The sequence below is a fragment of the Strigops habroptila genome, chromosome 2 (assembly GCF_004027225.2).
Source record: "Strigops habroptila isolate Jane chromosome 2, bStrHab1.2.pri, whole genome shotgun sequence".
In the NCBI taxonomy this organism is placed as follows: domain Eukaryota; kingdom Metazoa; phylum Chordata; class Aves; order Psittaciformes; family Psittacidae; genus Strigops; species Strigops habroptila.
The window spans coordinates 47,288,987-47,310,797 of record NC_044278.2 but is presented as its reverse complement, the minus strand read 5'-3'; the positions used below and the strand labels follow the sequence as shown (position 1 = coordinate 47,310,797).

At 36.0% G+C, this 21,811-nt stretch overlaps 1 protein-coding gene across 7 annotated transcripts in view; it reads left to right on the top strand.

Annotated features, from left to right (window-relative positions):
- OFD1 (OFD1 centriole and centriolar satellite protein) overlaps positions 1-21,811 on the top strand; it is a 35,869-nt gene that overhangs the window by 984 nt on the left and 13,074 nt on the right. For 6 of the 7 annotated variants that reach the window (XM_030476903.2, XM_030476906.2, XM_030476907.2 and 3 more), the window contains 15 exons: positions 1,987-2,187; positions 3,035-3,103; positions 3,188-3,215; positions 4,032-4,139; positions 4,879-5,015; positions 7,037-7,210; positions 9,158-9,264; positions 10,199-10,318; positions 11,650-11,723; positions 12,419-12,510; positions 12,659-12,848; positions 13,505-13,635; positions 14,005-14,116; positions 15,608-16,219; positions 19,315-19,447. In XM_030476903.2, coding sequence (XP_030332763.1) covers positions 1,987-2,187; positions 3,035-3,103; positions 3,188-3,215; positions 4,032-4,139; positions 4,879-5,015; positions 7,037-7,210; positions 9,158-9,264; positions 10,199-10,318; positions 11,650-11,723; positions 12,419-12,510; positions 12,659-12,848; positions 13,505-13,635; positions 14,005-14,116; positions 15,608-16,219; positions 19,315-19,447 — 2,288 coding nt within the window. Of the gene's footprint in view, positions 1-1,986; positions 2,188-3,034; positions 3,104-3,187; positions 3,216-4,031; positions 4,140-4,878; positions 5,016-7,036; positions 7,211-9,157; positions 9,265-10,198; positions 10,319-11,649; positions 11,724-12,418; positions 12,511-12,658; positions 12,849-13,504; positions 13,636-14,004; positions 14,117-15,607; positions 16,220-19,314; positions 19,448-21,811 lie in introns of those variants that run through there. The other variant, XM_030476910.2, reaches the window with a different exon arrangement.

The following is a 21,811-nucleotide window of genomic DNA, read 5'->3' as shown; positions in this document are numbered from 1 at the left end:
CAGCAGTCACACCTTTTCTTCAAGATTCTGTTCTACAGTGCTAAGCAAGTCGAGGGGCAGTAGTCTTATTGCTGGGTACCCTAGCAGTCCTCTGCATCACTTTGAAGTCTTTCGCCCTTTCTTTAAAGGAATTAGGTTGTGATTGTTGTGAGCTTTCCAGACAGAGTTTAAAATGGTGTTAATTCTTTCCTATTTTTGTGGGACAGTCTGTGGAAGGCTGCATATATCTCTTCTTTAAGCATGTTACATTTAGAGTGCTAGTCATTATTTGAATGTTACAACCACCTCTCACTTTTTCCAAACAATAAATCCCTTGTGTTACAGCAGAAATTTGTATCAGGCTTTAAATGCTGAAATGTATTTCGTGCAATTTCAGTTTTTTGCTAGTCTTTAAAAATCATCTGATTGCATTTTTTTTTAAGTCTTGATCTTTCTGTACTTCTGTGCACGTCTTTGTCACCAGCAAAATTTTTAGCTCCTGCTTTTTAAGTCAAATTCATTAAAGTTAAAAAAAAAGAAAAATCTATATTTTAAGAATGCCATTGATAATCTTATGGCCAACAATTCTCTTTTTCAGGGCAACTTGTTTTTCCCTCAGTGATTTCCATACAAAGCTTGCAGTTCTTGAACCATTTCTTGTCTGGTTTGACTTAGCTAATTGTCAAGTGGCAAGCTATTTAAGTCTGTTTTCCTACTTCATTTTCCTTGTCTAGAAGAGTATACAGTTTTAGTTTTTCTGAGCTGAAGGATTAATTCAGTTATGGATTCTTACTGATTTCTTATGGATTACATCTTCTAATGAGAATGCTCTCAGCTTTCTTTTGGTCTTATCTGGCTGCCTCTGCTGGTAAGAGGCAGAGTGGATCTGGAGCTGCAGGTATGCTGAATGGCCAACATGTAAACAGCTGATTTCTGTCTTCCTTTCCCATAGTAGGGATGGGGATTTAGCCCTATGTTTTCCACCTGTGCTTTGTCACGAGATGTGGAAGATATTGCTGGTCTCAGTTGGTTTTGAGACAACATCATCTCTGTCTAAGTTGATTGAAACCAGACAAGTTCAGAAATTAACAAGGAAAACATTTTTTTAGTTGTCTTCATTTCTGTTATCAGCCTAATTTCTGTAGAAAGCTGTGCTAAAATATCAGGCTGGTCTGATCTAGATTTTTTAAGTTTCGGTAAGTATTTTGTCCCATTTTTGTAAGACGCTGCTTCTTTAATCAAATTTGTCACTGTTGCATACCATCTGTTGTAAGCTTAAAACACTATTTCTGTTGTGATCTTTTAGTACACTATAAACAATTTCTGTAATTATATAATAAAAATTATATATCTTCCTTTTATAGGAGGGAGACTTTCTGATTTTTTTTTATTACTTTTTTTGCTCTATTGTGACTTATAGAACGCAAAAAATGAATAAAAAATGCGATTTAGTTATTGTTAGTGCCTGTAGGCCTTTTTAACTAGTACTCTTTTGCTTCCCTATAAAATAACTGATATTAAAGACATTGAATTTCCTGTTTATTTTCCCATCTGCTTTTGTGATGGTATTGGCAGCTTCTTGATATGAGGCTCAGAATAGGACTAGTGAGTTTTCCCAGTATACCTGAAATTGAGGCCACATCAGGTAGGCTTTATTTAAGCCAGCAAGAAGGAGAACAGGAAGGCAGTGATCCAAAACTGAAGCTGGGGGTACTAGAGTGGAGATTATGTGAGTTCTTGACAGAAAAATACTTCTTTTCAGTTCTACATTTGATACATTGTGAGGGAAAGTCAAAGTTCACTGTAGCCACCATTGGAATGTTTTGAAGAACGGCACAGTGGCCCAAGCATTGTTCTACATTTTGTCAAAGCTAGTCTGCCCATTTTTGTTACGTAGGTTGTAATGTAACTTGTACAAGTAATATGAGACTCAGTGTGAATTTTGAAAAATAAAAACTCCCATTGAATAACATGTAAACTGAGATTATAATGTCTTTTCTGTATCAGACACAGCTCCGAAACCAGCTAATCCATGAACTAATGCACCCAATTTTAAGTGGAGAACTTCAGCCACAGGCTGTTACAAGTGAAGGCAGTTCACTTTTCATCACAGCTTCCAACAGTTTGGTAGCAGATCATCTACAAAGATGTGGCTATGAGTATTCACTTTCTGTTTTCTTTCCAGAAAGTGGATTAGAAAAGAAGAAGGTAAGTTCAGTAATTTACCTCTTCTAAGACTTCTAGGAGCTTTGCTTTCTGGGGGTTGTCATATTCCAACAAAATTTAAAAAAAGAAATCCCTTTTTATGATAGTGAAATGCAAACACAAGTACAGCTTCTGATCATCTCCATAAAGGATTTCATTATTCAGGGCTGTTTTCATGAATACTAGCAATAAGCTAATGATGCTGTTCCTGAGAGAGATAGCACAAGCCTCTTCAAATTGCACTTGCTTCACCCATAACCACAGTCTGGCATGACTTATTTGTGAGACTGTGTGACAGAACACTTGAGGAACTGATCCCGACTAAGGCTAACCTCTTGCTTGGCCGTTCAGTTCCCTGAAAATGTGGTTCATGGTCAGTTTAAGCTGTTTTACCTAGAAACTGTGGCTGAAAAGGACAGTCCCTGACCTCTCTTTGTTTCTCCTCTATGAGTCTGTGATGGGGTGAAGCTGTTTCTAACTGAAAACTAATTTTTTCACCTGGTGAGTAGTGGTTATTTGGGTTAATGAGCTCATCTGATTGGTATGATAAGTCAAGAAAAGGGGCAAGAGTAGTAGCAAAAGCATGTATTCAGATTGGGGAGGAAATTAAACTGTCTCTTTTTGCAGCTTCAGTTGATCATGTAACTACATGCTGACTGCTGTATGTCTTGGGTAGTAGAAATAAGTAAATGAAGTACCAGGATAGCAGGCCACTGAAAATTGTTTTACAAGGTGATAAATAGATCTTTCTCAAATGGAAAACGTTCTACAAATGTAAAATAGTGACTATTACATATTTGAAATTATTTTAAATTAGTTAACCTTTTCTAACTTCTGCCCACCCCCAAAGCTGTGGACTCTGCAAGATCTTCTCCAATTGATGAGGATCAATCCAAAGTCCAGTCTTCACAAATCACTGGTAAAGTTATTTTGATTTTGAAAATAGACTTAAATTACCGTGGTGATGAAACAGACTGTCTAAAACATCTTTTATTTTTTACAGACTTCGGAAACTCGGAAGGAAAATAAAGGTACAAGATGTTTATACATGATGCAGACAAGGATAATTGTATCAGCTTCATTTTTATTAAGATGCAAGCAATAGAAATTCAGATTTCTTGAGTGTATGTTGGTATGGAATAATATGGATTCAGTCAGATTTTGAAACTTGCAGTACACCAGGATAAGTATTATATTTCAGGATTATCCAACTCCTATTTGTCGTGTGGATTAAATCTTAACATTCACCTACAAAATAAATGACTTGAACATTAGGTACATGAAAAAAATCTGTGATCAGGTATGAAATACAATGCTCTTGAAGCTCTTTACACTAACTTTGGCAAACTCAGACTTTGATTTGTATTTGTAACTGATTGTATTAGCTTGCTAATGTACTTCAAAAGCTAGTTAAAGATTTAATTGACTTTCCGTTGTTTTATACAAGAAATAATTCTTAGTCTGTATGATGAAATCTAGCTATATTTTATGGTCTAAAGTAGCTTGATCTTCAGAAACCCTGTTACATAATGACCTCATAATTAAAGTAGTAAAAATCTGCTCTCTCAAATGACTTCGGAAGTCAGAGACAGAGACATGAATGAAAGGAAAAGTTGGAAAAGGACAACTTTTGTAGAGTGAGATGGACTGGATTATGCTTATAACAAAATCTTAGTATCTTACTGGTACTGATTTTTACTTAAATATTTGTTTCTTTCCATAAATTGAATAGGTTTTGAATAGGTTGAATAGGTTTTCTTGTACAATTATAATGACTTCAGTAATTACAGTATCAAATTCAGTTTTGGTATAAAATCAGACCTAACTAATATATTGGATCTTGACAGGTTTTCTTATGCAGATTTTAATCGGGCTTACAGAGCATTATCTAAGTAAGGAAACTCATGACACAGAAACTCAGACAAACTCAGTGCCTCCATACAGAGAATCTCTTGGTAAGTCTTGGTAAGACTCTATACACAAGTCTCCCCAAATATTTTCGTCTTGAGAAATGGTATGGATTTATAAATTCTATGAATGACATTCATTCATCACTTACTCAAATGCAGCCTGAAGTAGTAAGAACTAAATTCATACCTGTCACTAATACGTTGATTTTCTAACCTTTCTTAAGACAAAAGTCCTGTAATGATTATTATTCTTTTAATCACTCAGATGTTTTTCTTAGGCATTTACCTAAGACCTGTAACATCTTAGATGGATTACAAACGTTATGTGCTTCATTATGTTCTGAAAAACGTAATTGTAGATGAGTGTCTTGCTTGTCTTTCTACAATAGTGTTTCAGTGATAGGCATACATTGGGAGTTCTTGAATTATATTACGTGCTATGAGGATATATACACATGCTATTAGTAATAAAAAACACGTTAAAGTTGCATGCAAAAGAAAATTCTTGTCCCTCCATGATAAAGAGGATGAATGACTATGTAATAATACCACACATAGTGCCTGAACAGCTAAGCGCCCCCTCCGAGGAGTATGTTTTTCGGCACAAAGCTGATAAATAGCATTTCTGTGCTGCCTCTGCTTCGGTACCACACAGGTTTGTCTTTCTATGACAATTCTATTTAGGTAAACTAAGGAACTTCCTACAGAGAGACAAGTTGCTGTAGTCTTTGGTAGGGTAACTATGGTGTCTTAAGTTATGATGGTTATGTTGCTCTTTTTATAGCTGAGAAGCTTCAGCTGATTGATGAAGAGTTTGCAGACTCTTATCCCCAGCATCAGAAATACGAATCTTTAGAAGCTAAACTTCATGAATATAGAAAAGAAATAGAGAAACAGCTTCAAGCAGAAATGCGTCAAAAGGTAAAACTCTCATCATTGAATTTGAGACGTTTGTTAATTTTGACTTTGCACATTACAAACTTTTAATACTTGATGTAAATTGAAAGAAGAAATCTAATAGTGAGTTGCAACAAACACAGAAGGCTAAGTTAATCCAATATCTATTGTTATTTTGATGACATCGCATGTGTATATTTTCCATTCCTTTTTTTTGAATGTGTACAGAATGTTAAGCTTTCTGTTCTGATGTTAATTTGTAACACAACTTCTTATTTTGATTGTTGTAATTTGGTAAATTATATTTGCTCTTTGATGATTTCGGTTTATAGAGAAATGTTTACTCTGCTTAGTCATACTATTAATTTTCCTTCCCAGTGAAGATTTCGAAGCTTGAATTTTAATGTAATGCATAGCAACTGAGAGGTGTGAATTGCTGCTCTGTAGCTTGACAGTTGATTTTTAATAATGATGAGAATGTGAATACTATTTTAAAACATTACACAGAAACACTAAAATCATAACACAATATTATGAATTCTGTTTTTTTTAATTTCTGTAATTGATGACAGCTCTTTTAGAGAATTCCCTTCTATTTTGTGAATAAAATTAGAATTTTTTTTTGACACATAACGCATCAATAATCCTTATGTCTGAAAAATGGAGCAGAAGAATATACTGCAGTTCATTTAAAGATGGATTTTTTTTTCCCCTTAAATTTCTGTCAAAATAAACACTTTATTTGCGTAGAAAAAATTAAATTAACTGTAGTTCATTCAAATGTGGGGGTTTTTTCCATTAATTTCTGACAAGATTAATAGTCTATTTGGATATAGAAATGATACTCTGATAAGAAGTTAAAATTCTTAGACGCACTTTTAAAGGCATTCATCTGCATATAAACTGTTTGATGAAATCAGTTGAGTCATATTTATTCAGCTAGACAAGTAGAAGGATGGGGAGTTAAAATTGCCGTAAACTTTGTGTTTCCCTTGGTCTTTATTCCCCAACTGGCACTGCCTTTTGAGTATGTAAAACATTAATTTGTGTGTCATTAAGTTTGTCTCTGTTTAAGCAAAGTAGTTGAAACAAAGGAGATTGGAATCTTAACCAGTTATAAACCATTTCTAAATTCAATTAACTTTGTATGGATTCCTTAGCAGTATGACGTGAATTACTGTAACATGTTTCTAATCCAATTTTTGTCTGTACAAGTGACACTGTACTGTCTCACCATTTCTTTATTTTTTCACAAAATTTATGCCCAGAGATTAGACATTCCTACTGTGCTTTTTCCTCTCTTTAGCCTCGTTTGCTCCAGTCTCATAATTTTTCTAGCATTCTCTTTTTATTCTTTTGTTCTTTTTTCTCGTATTCTTTATAAACACTTTTGTTCTTGCACATATTGCACTTCACACATTGTACGAAGGCATGTTCCCTACAGTTCCGTGCATCTGCCAGATGCACGCTTTCCTGTTTGTATGTGTTTTTTTCAGTTGTGGTAAGAAGTCTGTGAATCAGGTCTTCTGTTTCTATAACCCTCTGTGTGTGGAGTTCTGCATATTTTTTTTTTACACGTTTGGAAGTTCTTTTGTGTCCAGATGAATTTCTGTTGTTCCTGAGGGATTTGTAATGGGCTTGCTTCTGCCATTTCTTGCATCATGAGTCAAAAGTGGTTCTTTGGGAAAGGGGCAAGAATAGAGACAGTGTAAGAGGAGGAATTAAAGAGCGTGGCCGTGCCTTAATTGCAAGCAGAGTATCAGTCCTGCAGTGTGTTTTTCTTCATAAGTCTCTGTTTTGCTCTTGTCTAAAGCTATTAGTTTTGTGTAAGATCTGCTTTGGGATGCCAGATAAATGCATGCAAAGTATGTGATACATGCAAATATTATGTGCTGCTAAGATATTTTTATCACAGTAATTTATTTTCATTGGGTTATCATTTCCTAACAAGACTTTCTGGGTGAAATTTAGAATTATCTGAGGAGGGATTGTCATCGATTTGAAGATGGCCCTACTTAACCCTATCTTCTTCCTTTATGTAAAAGCTAGAACATTTTAAAGAAGTTGAAATAGCGAAGATTAAGATGGAGGAGAAAGTGCAGACCCAGAAAGAAATCTCAGAGTTGCGTCATGAGCTAGAGAGAACACATCAAGCAAAGGCTGAAGCCTTGATTTCTCGTGAAAAGAATGCTATTGAGAGGCTTCAAAAGCAGCAAGAGGTAAAGTTCCAAATATTTTTTTCTTAATCTAGTACAAAATGATTCAGGGAATTGCTTAACCTGTTCTTTTATCTTTGGGAGATTTACCTTCAGATCTTAATTGGCTTATTAGTGAAAGCTTTGAATTTACTTATGTTCTCATAATTAGGGGAACGCATTTAGCAGCTGCAAGAATGAGTATAGGCTGGAAAAGGATTCTCCACGTTAGGATTGAAGGATTTAAATGTAATAAATACTTTTAAATCTGTTTTAATAACTTTGCTGAATTCAGATCACTAAGGTTTTTTAACAAAGTTGAGTGTCGCTTTTAGTTGTACTATAAATTCTTTCAGCTCAGAAGAACGCTAAATTAAATGAAATATTTAGACTGTATGGTATGGAGATGCCATTTCTTTGTGTCGTTATATGTTGTATATTATTAATAGCCACTGTCTTTACTATGAACTGGCATCTCATTTTGGTTTTTTGAACACTTTTTGTTCTTGAGTTCCTCTTTTGGGCTGTTAACTCTTGGTGTTTTGCCAGAGCAGTAACTGTTACTGCAGCACACAATAATTTGTATATAGTTCTAAATTTCGTCTCCCAGTTTCTATTACTTTTCAGTTTTTGGAGGAATAGTTTGCTAGCTGTTCTGTTTGCTGTTTGCCTAGCCATTTCCCTGCTTTCAGCAGTAGACCTTCATTATGCAAATTATAGCCATCCACAACCGCTAATCACATTTTTGCTCTGTTGTCGTGGGGTTTTTTGTTTTGGTTTGGTTTTGTTTTGGGTTTCTCCGCCCCATGGGAGCATGGTATTAGTTAACAAAGCAATCATGCAGGTCTCTCTGTAGATTATTATCTATGTAGATGGTATCTACCATTGCCCTCCTTCCAATCTGAAAATTAAACATTTTATTGCTATGATATGAATTGTTTTCATGGCTATGTCCTTGGAAGTTTACAAGAAAACCACCTATTTTATGCTGTCAATCTTCTTCTGTGGGCATGAAATTAATTCAGTAATTAAAACCAAAAAAAAGATTACTAGATCAACATATTTGTCAAGTATTATGTATGAATATCTGGTTGGTCTTGTTGGTGCAACTCACTTCATTTACCTGGGGACTCTTTTAACAAAGACCAGGAGCTCTACTGAGTTGAAGTATATTTAAATTAAAGGTAGAAGGTCATTTAACCCTTTGCTAAGATAACTTTCAGCCTAGGCAGTATATCTTGATGAACTGCTCTATTTTTGCACCAGGAACAGCAGCTAAATCTTTCAGCATTGTCAAATGCACGTGGCTGCAAACTTGATATGAGCACCCCCACGGCAAAATCATAATTTTATTCTTCTTAGGCACTTATTATTTCTTTGGAAAGAAATAATGACTTGTGTGCTTAAGGACAACAAAAGCTGTTTTTTATTCTTAAGAAGGTAGGTGAAGTTTGGTACTAGCATGTTCATCACTTGGAGAATCCCTTTTACAATTTGTTTGATGTCTATAAGTTAAACTACAAAAATGGAAAGACTGCTGGTTTACTCAGTTTCATTTTTAAATCATGCTTTATCACGAGGTTTTGGCATTTGCTTTTTCAATTTTGTTTTTATGAGGAGCATACAAAACTATTTTTTATTTTAAAAAATTCAAGTGTTTGAACATGTTCATCATTGTAATTTTTTTTAAACATTTTTTTTTATACAAGTTTTAATCTGTTTCTTAAAAGGAAAGTGTTTACAGGTAGACGGTAGTGACTCCATCTAACCCATTTTTATTCAGGATAAAAGGAGATAGGGAACTAAAAAAAACTGTAGTTGATCCTGGATCTTACTTTAAATTATGACTATATAATATTTATTGGAGTAAGACCGATTCCTGAAGGACATCTTTGAAAGTTTGAATATGTTAAACAGTAAATACCTGTATAAAGTATGAAGTAAAAATAGAAATAATATTTTGTGATTTAGATAGAAGCGAAGGAAGTATATGCTCAGAGACAAAGTCTACTGAAAGATATTGAAGTCATAAGGACCAGAGAGGCAGAACTGAAGCAAAGAATTGAGGCATTTGAAGTGTAAGTTGCTGAAAGGCATATATAATGCTAAACGATGCTATTGTCCTTTTTCTGGAAAGCATACTTCAAGATGTTGCTACTTCGGTGACATTGAAATAGATTATATATCCCAGAAGCTATATTTTGCATTTTGAGCAGTATTGTATACTGTCTCTATTATCAGGGATACCCCATAAAAAATGATGGTTTGGGTTTTTTTTTCTATGCCACCTCATCCAACCAAAACAGTGCAGCATCACATTGGACGCAATGAACTAGATGTTTGGTTTGAAGTGCTTAAATAAAAAAAAAAAAACCCCAACAACAAAACCAAGACAGTATGTAACCCTAACATTCAGGTAGCATATATATGATATTCTAAAGAAGCAAAATACCCTTTCTGTTTTTTTGGTTGGTTGGTTGGTTGGTTGGTTGTTTTTTTGGTTTTTTGTTGTTTTTTTTAACTTGTCCTTAGTAAGATTATTCTGCTTTGGTTAAATGAAAAGATAACTAAACCATTTTAGACAGGTTTTCAATACTATTTAATGTCATTACTTTGTCATCTGGGTTTTATAGCAAAATGGGTATCCTGCTAACAGAAACTTGGGGTTTTTTAACAACCCAGCAGAGGGTGCTGGTAGAATAGCATGCTCAGCACTATCTCCTCTGAAGCATTTCTGGTGTGGGAAACTGAGCTAGGGTTAACCCGGGTTAGCTGCATAATTGATTGGTACTGGATTTTAAATAGGGCAATTTAATTTGTTTCACATCTCCTTGTTCTTAATGAATTACAGTGACAGATTCTGATGATAATTTTAAATTGCTACAATGTTTCAAGCAAGCGCATTACCCTTTGATGTCTCTAAATGTTATTAAAAAAACCAAACCAAACCAAAATCTAAAACTAGTTTTGGCTCTATAACTGGTCATTTGTGCATATTTATGGATATTTCAGCTCTCAGAAACTTCAGGAAGAGAAAAATAAAGCTATTGATGATGCACTTCGACGTCGGGAGGTTGCTGTGAAGAACATAGAGGACACATATGACCAAAAGCTTAAGACAGACCTCTTAAAGTAATTTTTTCTTTTGTTTCTAATAGGACACTTGCGACTTCTTGTGAAAACAGAATAATAAATTCTATAGGATTTCCTTTGAAAAGTATAACAAAGCAAGGACTTTGAAAATGTGCATTCATGTTTTTGCTTTAATCAGCTTAAATTTTTTCTTAGCTTAGCTCTTTGCTATTAAAACAAAATATTCTATCAGGTTTAGAAAAAGCTTGCTATAGAATATAATTCTCTTTATTATAGACTATATTATGTTGTAGTTTAAATTCTCTGTTGTCACATTTTTTTCCCAGATAACATTAGTTGCATGTTTAGACGAAGGATTTCAAGCAGTATTAGTGACTTCTTTTAACCACACTTAACTGATCATTTTAATGCAGAGGAGACATGGGAGGAGATTAGCATTAAAGAGATATTATAGGTTTCTTGGAAAAAGGGTGAAAGGCACACTAGCCCACTGTATAGATAGATTGGCTCTTACCTTAACCCATCCCCATTTTTGGAGAGGGATTCTCTGATATAGGTCTCCCTGTTTTATTGATTACCATCTGCTTGAACATGGTTTCAAACAATTTGCTTAGAAATGCTCTTTGAAAGCGTAAGACATTATCTGTGACTGCTTTTGAGGTGTTGCAGTGGGTATACCCTTCAGGTATTGGTGAAGTCTGTGCTAGAAATACCATGCCCAGGTTTGGCTCCCCAGTTCAAGAAAGTCATGAAGAAAGTGGAGATGGCCTACTAAAGGTCTGGCAGGATAGTACTGGGACTATCAGATGTGACTTCTGAGTTCATATGGCAGGGACTGTAAGTTGTGCCTTGGGAGATTCAGTTTGGACAGGGGGAAAAAAAATTCCTGAGAGGATAGTGCAGCATTGGCACAGGTCATCCAGGAAGGTGGTGGGATATACATTCTTTGAGGTTTTTAAGACTTTGGTAGGAAGAGCCACAGCTGACCTGCTCTAGAGTTGGTGGGAGTCTTGCTTTTTGGCAGGTGGTTGAATGAGGTGGTTGGCAGAGCCCTTTCCAACTGTTTCAGTGAGTCTGCAATAACTGATTTTGTCAATAAATAATTGTGTGATTATAGTTTAGTCTCAGAAAACTGGAATTTACAGAAATGCACATTTGTGCATGTGTGTACACACATACTTTGGGAATCACAGAATCATTAGGGTTCGAAGGGACCTCTGGAGATCATCTAGTCCAATCCCCCTGCCAAGGCAGGGCCACCTGGAGCAGGTTACACAGGAACGTGTCCAGGCGTGTTTTGAATGTCTCCAGAGAGGGAGACTCCACAACCCCCCGGGCAACCTGGAATACATAACTCTTCTTACTTCTAGATATCAGCTTGAATTAAAAGAAGAATACATAGCCAGAACCAATAAAGTTACTGAAGATGAGAAAAAAAATAAAGGTAACTATCTCTCTGAGATTAGTAAAGTAGATGTTTTCTCTCTAGAGCTTTTAGTAATAGGTGTCAAAACACTGTTGTTACTAAACAGACACAGTGTTCAGTAACAGTGGTATAACTGACAGAAAAGCCATTAAAATAGATTTTGAAAACATGTAGCAGGTTCCAGTGACAGGTCAGCAATTCCTTGCTGTTCAGAATGCAGTGGAAACTGTGAGCTGCTGCTTCACATAGAGGCTGCAAAGCATCCCTGCTTTTTCAGTTTCCCATCTCTTTCTGAAGTCCTACTAGCTCATTCATTCTCTGATTGAACTCTTGTACAGTCTGGTACCATACCCTTGAATGGTTGCCAGCTTCTACATTTATTGTGCACAAGATGTTTAATTGGAGCTTAAGGAAGAGAGCTGGGACAGATTACATGATTAGACTTTTAATTTAGGGGCATGTGAGAGAAATGGTATATCATGCGCATATGAATTTGATTTACTTAATTCTAAAGGAGTATATGTATGCATATGAATATATTCACACGGTGTGATTTACTTAATTTTGAAGGAGTGCGTATGACATACAGTCATTTTTATGTCTCGAATTAAATTGAATGTTGGGCTTAGCAGCTTAAACACTTTCTGCTGACACAGTTTTTTTACTGTAATGCTCTACTAATTTTAATTCGGCATTTGTAATCCTCCCTGCAGAGAAAGCTTTGCTTTTGCATGAAGAAGCCATTGCTGTTAATTCCAAAAAGGAAGAACTCAAGCAAGCTATATCACGCACAAAAGAGCTTGAGGTAATTATAAACATGAATTTGAAGAAGCTGTATTATAATTAGTGCATTTGAGCTATATTAAAAAAAGAAAAAAAAGAAAATGTGAAATAAAAGTAATTGTAAAGTAGCACAGCAGTTCATAAGCTTCTAAACTGTTCTTTGTCTGCAGTTGGATTTCGAGTCAGTGACGGCCCAGGTTCTGTTGCTAAATAAACAGAATCAGTTGTTGACAGAAAAACTCAAAGAGTTGTCAGACTATCCTTTGCTTAAGGAGGAGAAATTGGAGCTCCAAGTGCAGAATAAACTCCTTAGGCAACAGTTGGATGAGACTCGCAGTGAAAACCAGCATCTTCGAGACAGTCAGTGTGACTGATTTAGTAATTTTCTTGTTTATGTTTACCTACAAGTATTTGTTTAGAAATATTTTTCATTACAATCCATTCTTTGTATTATGTTTACTAGTGGTTTGCATTAAACCCCAGCTAATGTTTGTGTAAAATGAAACAGTCCTTGATATTTAAGTTATTTTCTTTAATATGCCTGTATAGTAGAAATCCTGAATTAAGCATTGGCTATAATATGAAGAATATCCCTTTCACCCTTTCAGAAAAGCAGTGCAATATTTCTAACCATAGCATTAGTATGGTTAATAGTAGTAAAAGAACATCGCATTGTTATTTTGAAGTGCTTGCTGGACTATAGTTATAAAATGCCAATTATTTTTAATGTGCATTTGAGATTATGGGAGGATAGAGATGTATACCCCCTTATGTAAGGTAAGGATGTGCATTTTTCTTCCAGAATAGGACAGTCTGGGTCTAGTTCTTAGATGAGCACACCAACAAAAATTTCAATCCTTTGTAAAAGGAAAAGATCTCTAAGTATTTTATTCAAACAAAACCTTGTTATGTTCCTAAAAACAGATCAGCTTGACATTTTGAAGGGGGTATCATGTAGAAAAGTACATACTTAACTATTTTACAGCTGAGTGTCTGGTGTTTCTCTTTCTGGGTAGAGCTGTCCCAACCCTCAGCAGAGCATCTGGCCTGCCAGGTGGAGCTGAGGAGAGTGGAACATTCGAAGAAGCTGGCATTGGATGAATTTGAAAGTCATAGGCAGGCTTTGGAAAAGCAGCTACAAAGTGAGGTAAATTATTCTTTCTAAATAATTTGCATTCTTTCTTCTTCCTGTCATCTTGTTCACATTTATCTATTTACCTGTGCAGACTGTTTATGTTTTGGGTTTTTTAATACTCTGTTTATTTTTATGTAAGCAACTCTAAGGAAAACAAACCAAACACCACAAAAAAATAACCCCAAAAACCCCAACCAACCCAACATAACCAAAGTAAATCTTTTCAAGTCATTAAGTTGCCAGCACTGACTTTCAGTAGGATACTGTGTGTATATGGTTTGACTGGACCTGAAAAACATTTAGAAATCAGTATTCAGCCAGTTGAGATTACTCTTTTTGTTTGAATTATGCTGGTTTTGTTTTTCTCTTGATCTCCTATAGGTTGAGCGTTGTGCCCAGTTAAAGGCCCAGCTGTTAGACTCCGAAACTACTGTCAGAAAGTTAAATGTGCAAGTTGAAGAACTGAAACTGCAGGTGAAACAAACACAGGCAGGTTTGTATCTTACACTAGAGCAGTCCTTTATGAGAAGTTCACTTACCTAACCAGTGTAAGAATTTCCAAAATCTTAAAAAACCTGAGGTTACATAGAACTAATACAACACCAGTGAGCAGATTTCAAGTTTAAAATAAAAATCTATTTAAAAGTCCAATTTAAAAAGTACACTTACTACAAATGGAAAACATACATACAGGAAGAAGGAAAAACATTCCTCTCTGAATATTTCCATGTTTTTATTATCTGTTTTTCCTCAGCATAAAGGCATTAATGTTTGGTGATAACATAATCACTATTTTCCAGGAGGCAAGTTGTGGTTTAGTGCATTTTGATTCTTGAATGTTCGTAATAAGAATAACCAATTTGAAATTTTATTGCATACCTCACAAATTTAAATCAAACTTTTGAGCAGTTGTTGTCAAGGCTAATAACTTATACACCTCGTATGGGCATTAGAAAGAGAGAGGCAAAAGACTAAATTGCCTAAAGCAATTCATTCTGCTGAAGAAATGCCAGTTCTAAAGATGCCTATGTCAAATTGCTAATATCAAGTATGACAAATACAATTCCAGGATGTATATTTCATTTAAAATTCTGCAATGATTGTACATTACATACAGCGTGTGTTGCACCATAGTTCGGTATATCCATACTTCATATTATTTGCTAGACCAATGTATACATTTTCATATATGGTACAAGTATTGGTACCATTTGGAATTGGGAATTTGTTAGTGTCAAAATAGCAAGTATAAATTTTAATTAAATGTGTGAAGGTACTGAAGAGAGTTTTATTTTGCATCAGAGTTAAGTATGTCATTGAACAACCATTTACGTAGAATATTTACGTAGAATAAAACCAAGGCTGTCAATTTACTGAGAAAAATACAGCCCTATAGATTGGTCTTTTGAGCTTGCTGAAGCGTAAAAGTGCAAGCTGGGAAGCAGACAGCCCCAAAACATTAGATTTAACTGATAGTTGTGGAGAAATAATTAAAAACACCTGAAAACAAACAAAGTCAAAACAACATTATCTATTTACTGTGTTGGTTTTCTCCACCATTTTTTTTTTTTTTTTTTTTTTTGTTTTAATCTAAGTGGAAGGGATCTTTTAAGACTTGTCGCCTGCCCTGTATCCCTCACCCTTTAACAGCATGATTGGATATAATGTGTCCAAAGTGGTGACGATTTCATTTTTATTTTTCAAGTAAGCATAATTTAAGAAATAACATTGTAGAGTGCACGCTTTATGTAGGTTTACATGGAAGAATTATATATTCAAAAAAATCAGTCATAATTTGCAGCTGTGCAGCTACATTAAAAATACGTTTAAATTAACCCATTAAATTCTCAAAATTAAGCCAATTCCATGTAAAAGTAATTTTGATCAAATTGGAACTTGAATGCCGTGTTTGACTGTTTCTATTTTGTTATTGTCTCCCTCTCTCACTGTTTACTGTCACTCACTTTCTTTTGCTATCATTTAGCTCTGGAAAATGAAGTGTATCGGAATCCAAAGCCTTCACTTGTTGATCGCTCTGTCCTTGACTTCACTGGTGACAGAGCTGTACCTCATGATATTTACGTGGATAGTGCATTTCTGAAGAATCAGGTTATGACTGATGTCGTAAAGGTAAATGCTGTGCCAAGAGTTGGCTATTGGCAGCAGCTGCAGCCACACAGTGCTTCTCCGGATTCCGACCTGGAGTGTATGGCACAAACCCGGGCTAGAATAAAAGAACTAGAAAAAGAGGCAGAGTGTTTGGAAGAAGCGTACAGGAACTACCGACGCAGTGTCGTGCAGGATGCAGCTGCAAGCAGAACACCGAGAAAGATGCAGTCTCCTTTACTTCTGCAGTGTGCTACCAATAGGCCACCTTTGACTGCCCAGCATGAACTTCTCGAGGATAATCCCAGCTCCCAGCATTCCTCTCTGAGCAGTCCAAGAGGTGAAAAAGACATCAAAAGAACTGGGTCAGTCGATGTCTTTAAAAATCCCTTAACGCCACCACACAGAAGAACGTCTGCTTCAAGATGCCTTTCTTCTACTCCTGTTTCCAAAGTGGAAAGAGATCTCAGCAACAAGAAAGTTTCAGATGGTAAGTCGTGGTGAGAGCAGGCTGAGAGTTGGGGTTGTTCAGCGTGGAGAAGAGAAGGCTCTGGGGAGATCTTATTGTGGCCTTTCAGTACTTAAAGGGAGATTATAAGGAAGATGGGGACAAACTTTTTAGAAGGGCCTGTTGCAGTAGGACAAGGGGTAATGGCTTTAAGCTGAAAGAGAGTTTAGACTAGATACAAAGAAGAAATTTTTGACAATGAGGGCAGTGAAACTCTGGAACAGGTTGCACAGAGGTGTCGTAGATGCCCCATGCCTGGAAACTCTCAAGGTCAGGTTGGATGGGGCTCTGAGCAACCTGGTCTGGTTGAAGATGTCCCTGCACATTGCCAGGGGATTGGAACTAGAAGACCTTTAAAAGTTCCTTCCAAGCCAAACTATGATTCTATGATTGTTAATGGTGTGGTATTGGGCTTTTCTTTATTGTTCCTCTTGTACTGTGGCAAGAGAAAGATTTAGTAGTGATAGTCTTTAACTTATTTGTTGATTGCTAAGAGGCAGGAGAAGTTGGAAACGAAATACGCTAGCTGCTTGGAGTGTGGCTTCCCCATGGAAACAGTGGAGAAATAGATTGAGGGAGGCTAAACGTACTGTACTTCACCTTTAAGAGAAGATTATGCCATATAATTCGCTGTGGGTGTAACTTTATGATATGCAGAGTTTCATTCAAAAGTTGCAATAAAGTATAACTACTTTGCAACATTAACTGTAACTTCCTATTTTTAATAACCTTCCCTCTGTATTCTTATACTTTCATTTAGCATTGTAGTTAATGTGTGCAGCAGAAGACTGCTTCATCTGGCTTCTCTTAAATTGAGTTTTCCCATCTGAAAGGTCCAGATGTGCTTTTGTTTGTTCTTTTTGCTGTGACATCTTTATCAAATATTCCTGAGCAATTGTAAGGGGGAAGGGATTAGTGTTTGGAAAATTGTAACTTGCTATTAATTTCACAGTGTCTAATAATTACTTAGTCATTTTTTTAAAGTGGCAGTGTTCAGAAAAGCAAACAAAATAGAAAAGAATTGAAAATTAAACAACAGTATGTTGTTTCAAATCTGCTGTACATCTGCTTGTCAATGCAATTCTTATTGTCCTAGCTCAAAGTGGATTTGATAGGATGCAAAAAAAGAGATAGTAACAAAGCCAAAAAAGGATACTGAATAGCTTTTGCATGAAGGAAAGTTAAATACAAGAAGGGCAGCTTAGTTTAGAAAATAGTTGGCTGAGGTCGGCTGCAGGAAACCTGGGAGGCAATGAATGTTGTAGAAAAGATGAAAAGGGATCAGTTAACCACTCCTTCACAGACCCTAGCATCCTGGGAAATTGAAAGGAAAGAGAAGAAAGTACTTTTTCATAGCATGAGTAAGTTGTGGAAGTTATTGTTTCAATGGCAACAAATATAGATGCAGAAATAAAACTTCATGATCGGGAGGACCTATCTTTGAAGGATGAAAGGAAGAAGCGTGTCCTCCTGTAAAAAGCTACTAAAAGTAGGAGCTTTTCTGCTTTTCAGAAAGCTTTTCTGCTTTTCCCTGCTTACTGTCTGCAGTCTCTGGGTAGTAACACAGATCAAGAAATAGTTTCTGAGGGGGAAATTCAGATTGTCATCTTATTACTTGATTAGAACTTTTCACCTTAATCATTACTTGACCAAGCTTCATACCTGATGAGAAAGAGCAAGGTTGGTGAGTCTTGCAGATAGCAAGCTATGAGCCAAACACCTCAGATATTTGTCTTCTAGTAGAAAATCAATAAATTCAATCCTAGATAATTTCAAAGTAGTAGTAATAGGTTGTAGTAGATCATGGTATGAGATGACTGGTGTGCCACCTGTCTTCTGACAGGCAGTATGTCTTACACTGACGAGGCACTAAGTACTTACGTGCGTAAGTACTATGTGCTGTTCTTGTCCATTTGTTCTGCATGTGAAAGTTTGACAAGTTATTTTGTGAAAGATTGGATGTGGGTGAGCTGAGGGTTTCTACCACTAACAGGTACTTCTGATACATGAGTATGATGTAACTGCTGGGTCCTGTTCTATTAGTGCTCCGCTTCCCTAGAGGGTGTTCATCTGTGGTGCGTGGGCATAGGGGCTGTCTGGAGGTAAAAATCCATAGGCAACCCCTAGTCTAAAGCATCCTGACTTCTGCGGTGGGATGTGCACCATGAATTGGGTCCACTTCTATACAACCATCTGAAAGCATTTCAAGTATAGGAGTGTTAATAAAGGCTTTTTATCTATTTCTTGACCCAAATTAGCACTGACTACTGTAAAAGTTATTTAGTCAATGAAGAGAAGAAAAAAACCAAAACAGTACCTGCCTGCTGAGTGAATATCATATCTTTTGGGAAAAGTAATAATTCATAGTCTAGTAATGAAAGACCTGTACAGCTGCACAAGAAAGGAAAATTAAGATTGCAAAGTAAAATTTAACCAAAACGCTGGACTTTGCAAATTTGATTAAAAGCCTTTTTATTTTAGGGGGTTTGGTTTTTGCCTTGATTTCTTAGGAAACTCAAGACTCTCTAGTTATACTCTCTGTTTCCTTCTTTACAGCTGTTGATAAGAGGATAAAAGATTTTCTTCCTTCCTTCATCCCCTATTTTAACTAATCTGTAGAAAAATCCTTCCAGGTTAAATTTCCTAATGAAGCATCGCCTTTGGGAGACCTCAAGAATTATCTTTTGCTGGCTAGTAAGCACATCCTTAACTTGAAATCCAGGTCCATAACTGCTTCCTCTAATGACCAGCAGGGGAGAAGTTACTTGGTGTTTGGCAGAGGGGCTGCAGTTTGTGGGGAACATGGGTATATTATGGGGTGATGAAAATCATAGCTTTGTGAGGAGTAAGTTTATGATGGTGAAGGCCTGTAAAGGAGAATTGCCCTCAGGAAAACCAAACCAAACCAACCCAAAATAAAGAAATGACCGGCACAAAGAAGATCAGGTCAAGATCTGGATGTTAGTTGCCTTATAGTGGTGGTGTCTGCATGGTCCAACTATGCATGTGCAGCCTTGTCTGAGAAATGGTAGGGCAAATAACTGACTAATACTAATTGTGGGATTTTTATTCTGCAGACACCAGTTGCTTGTACCTCGCCTCTTCACAGCAAAGTGTTGACAAGGTGCTCTCTCCTATTTCAAAGCCATATCCACTTTCATCTTCTGAGTCTGTTTCTTCCTCACCATCCAGTCATGGCCAGAAAATCAGGTAACATTGTTTACAAAGCAACTTTTTTAACCTACTTTTTCAAGAAACATTTACCTACATGTTCATGCCAAACTCTTCTAAAGATGGATAAGGATTTCCCTTCTTGAATATCATGCCTCAGGAGGAACTTAGTTATAAAAAAACCAAACCCTCCCCCCCGCATCCAAACACCTTTGACAAATATGATTTAATATTTTTCATCTCTGTTAAATTTGTGCTTCCTTACAATGCAAAGTTATGTGCAGTGAAATATTTAAGTGCATTAGAAACCACAGATGAATGTGGTGTATTTTTCAAAAAAAAAAAAAAAAAAAGTCTTGTCCTATGACAAAGTAAAACTTGATTGATTTATGTAGTGTTCTGTAAAGTCATTTAACTGTTGTAGCTGAGCAAAGATGAAAGGTTAAAAAGATTCCCTCTATTGGGGCAAATAGTAATGGCAGCAGTAGACCCAGGGCCTAAAAAGTCCAAAACTGCTAGGCAAAGGACTGAAAAGTCTGGGGAGTGAGAAACTGAGGCATCCTAAGCACATGTTAGTTTAATGCAGATAGAATGAATTGATAAACATCCATCACTGAAACTTAGCTCAAGTTCTGCCATTTAAGGATATTAATGTGTAGAGCTGTGCTTCTCATCACTTTCAGGTTGTGCCACTTCACTCAATGTAAGTATTGCTTTGTTGCCATGTGTGCCTTTGAAGGTAGCAGGTGGTTCATTTGGTGTGCAATGCCACCATTAAGGCACAAATCATAAAAAGGTTATATGTTCCTGGGCTCAGGACTAATTTACTTTGCTGTTTTTCAGACTGCTGTAGATACCTACATAGATACAGGTCTAGGTTTAACAATGAACTTTTGCTTTTGCCCTTCTTTGCTTCTGCCCCTCCTTGCTTTTCAGTGTTTCATGTGTCAGTGTTCTGACAAACTTTTGAAAGCAAGGTTTGCGGTGGATTCTCATATTTCAAGTTTTGCAGGGCTTGAAATCTATTGTAGTGCTGAAGCCTACCCGTTCCATTGCATTTCCTTACACAGTAGACCACTTTCTGGCAGCTGAATAAAAGAGTCATTGTTAATAAATAAATGTTCCATTAATCACTAATTTCAGAAAATGGGTTTTCCAGAAGTTTCCTAAAAATGTTTAAAATCCGTTCCTAAATGTAAATCTGAGTTAAACAACCACTGACTTGTATGACTATTTATAGTATTGATGAAAAAGTGTTATTTTTTTTTAAGCAGTGAGGAATGTATGCATATGTCCAAGATGTATCTGACTTTTCCTGGTGTCCCATAACTTTGGACCATGTTGATAAGTTAAAAATGTAGACTGTATACTGTTTAAGAATAATGTTTGAACCATGTTGCAAATGATAATGTAAAGGTACTACAATAGCCAATTAACTATTACTTGGCATGTCTTATTCACAACAGTCCTATCAGACATCTCACCCACATATGAATTACCCTCATATGAATTACCCTCATTACCTCATATGAATGTGAATGTGTTTTTAGCAGTTTGCTGTCATGAGCTTTTTTGGGATTTGACAGTTTTGATTCCTCTAGTAGGCTTCTGTGCCATCCATATAAGTGTGATCCCAATCAGGCTAACAAGAACTCTTGCTGACATTGTAGACTAATTTGAGAACATACTTTGTTTCAGAAGACAAAGTTGGGTCTTTGGAGAAGTAAACTTCATTTTTCAATGACTTAAAATTATTTTTCATCTTTCTCATATCAGAACAGGTGTTTTTGAATACACTTGATGTTCAAAAGCTATCGAGGTTATATTCGATGCACACAAAACCCCTTAATAAAAAAAAAGGCCACTAATTCCTTGAGCAAAGCTATGTCTCTTTTATTGTGTCTCTGTTTTTCACATCCGTGACCTGACTGCTGAGCTTTCACTGATTGAAGCTGGGTAGTTTCTGCTACCTGAGAACTTAAATCAAGGCAGTTGTACATTCTCACTTCATTAACAAGCTGTAATGCTAACTTTGTTGTTGTTCTCTGAAGTGCTTGCTCATGTGCCTGTCTTATAGTTTTCAGAATAGGAATTCTCCAGTCTCCTTTGCATGTGAGAAAGGGATGATGGGTAGCAGAACTTTTCTCTTTTCCTGTGTTTTTTGGTTGGTTTGGTTGGTAGTTTTTTGTTTTGATTTTTTTTTTTTCGTTTAAGTAAATGAGTAACTTGGCAAAATTAAGCTGCATAAAAATGACTTCTCTTTCCTCTCTGTATCTCCTATTTCCATGTTTGAAATTCTGTTCTTACAGTCACTGATGCCTCCACTCTCCAAAATTGAGAATCCTGAGTAGGTGTCTTCAGAAAAAGCTCAAGTATTTAATTATTAATGTTTCTTTCTTAAGA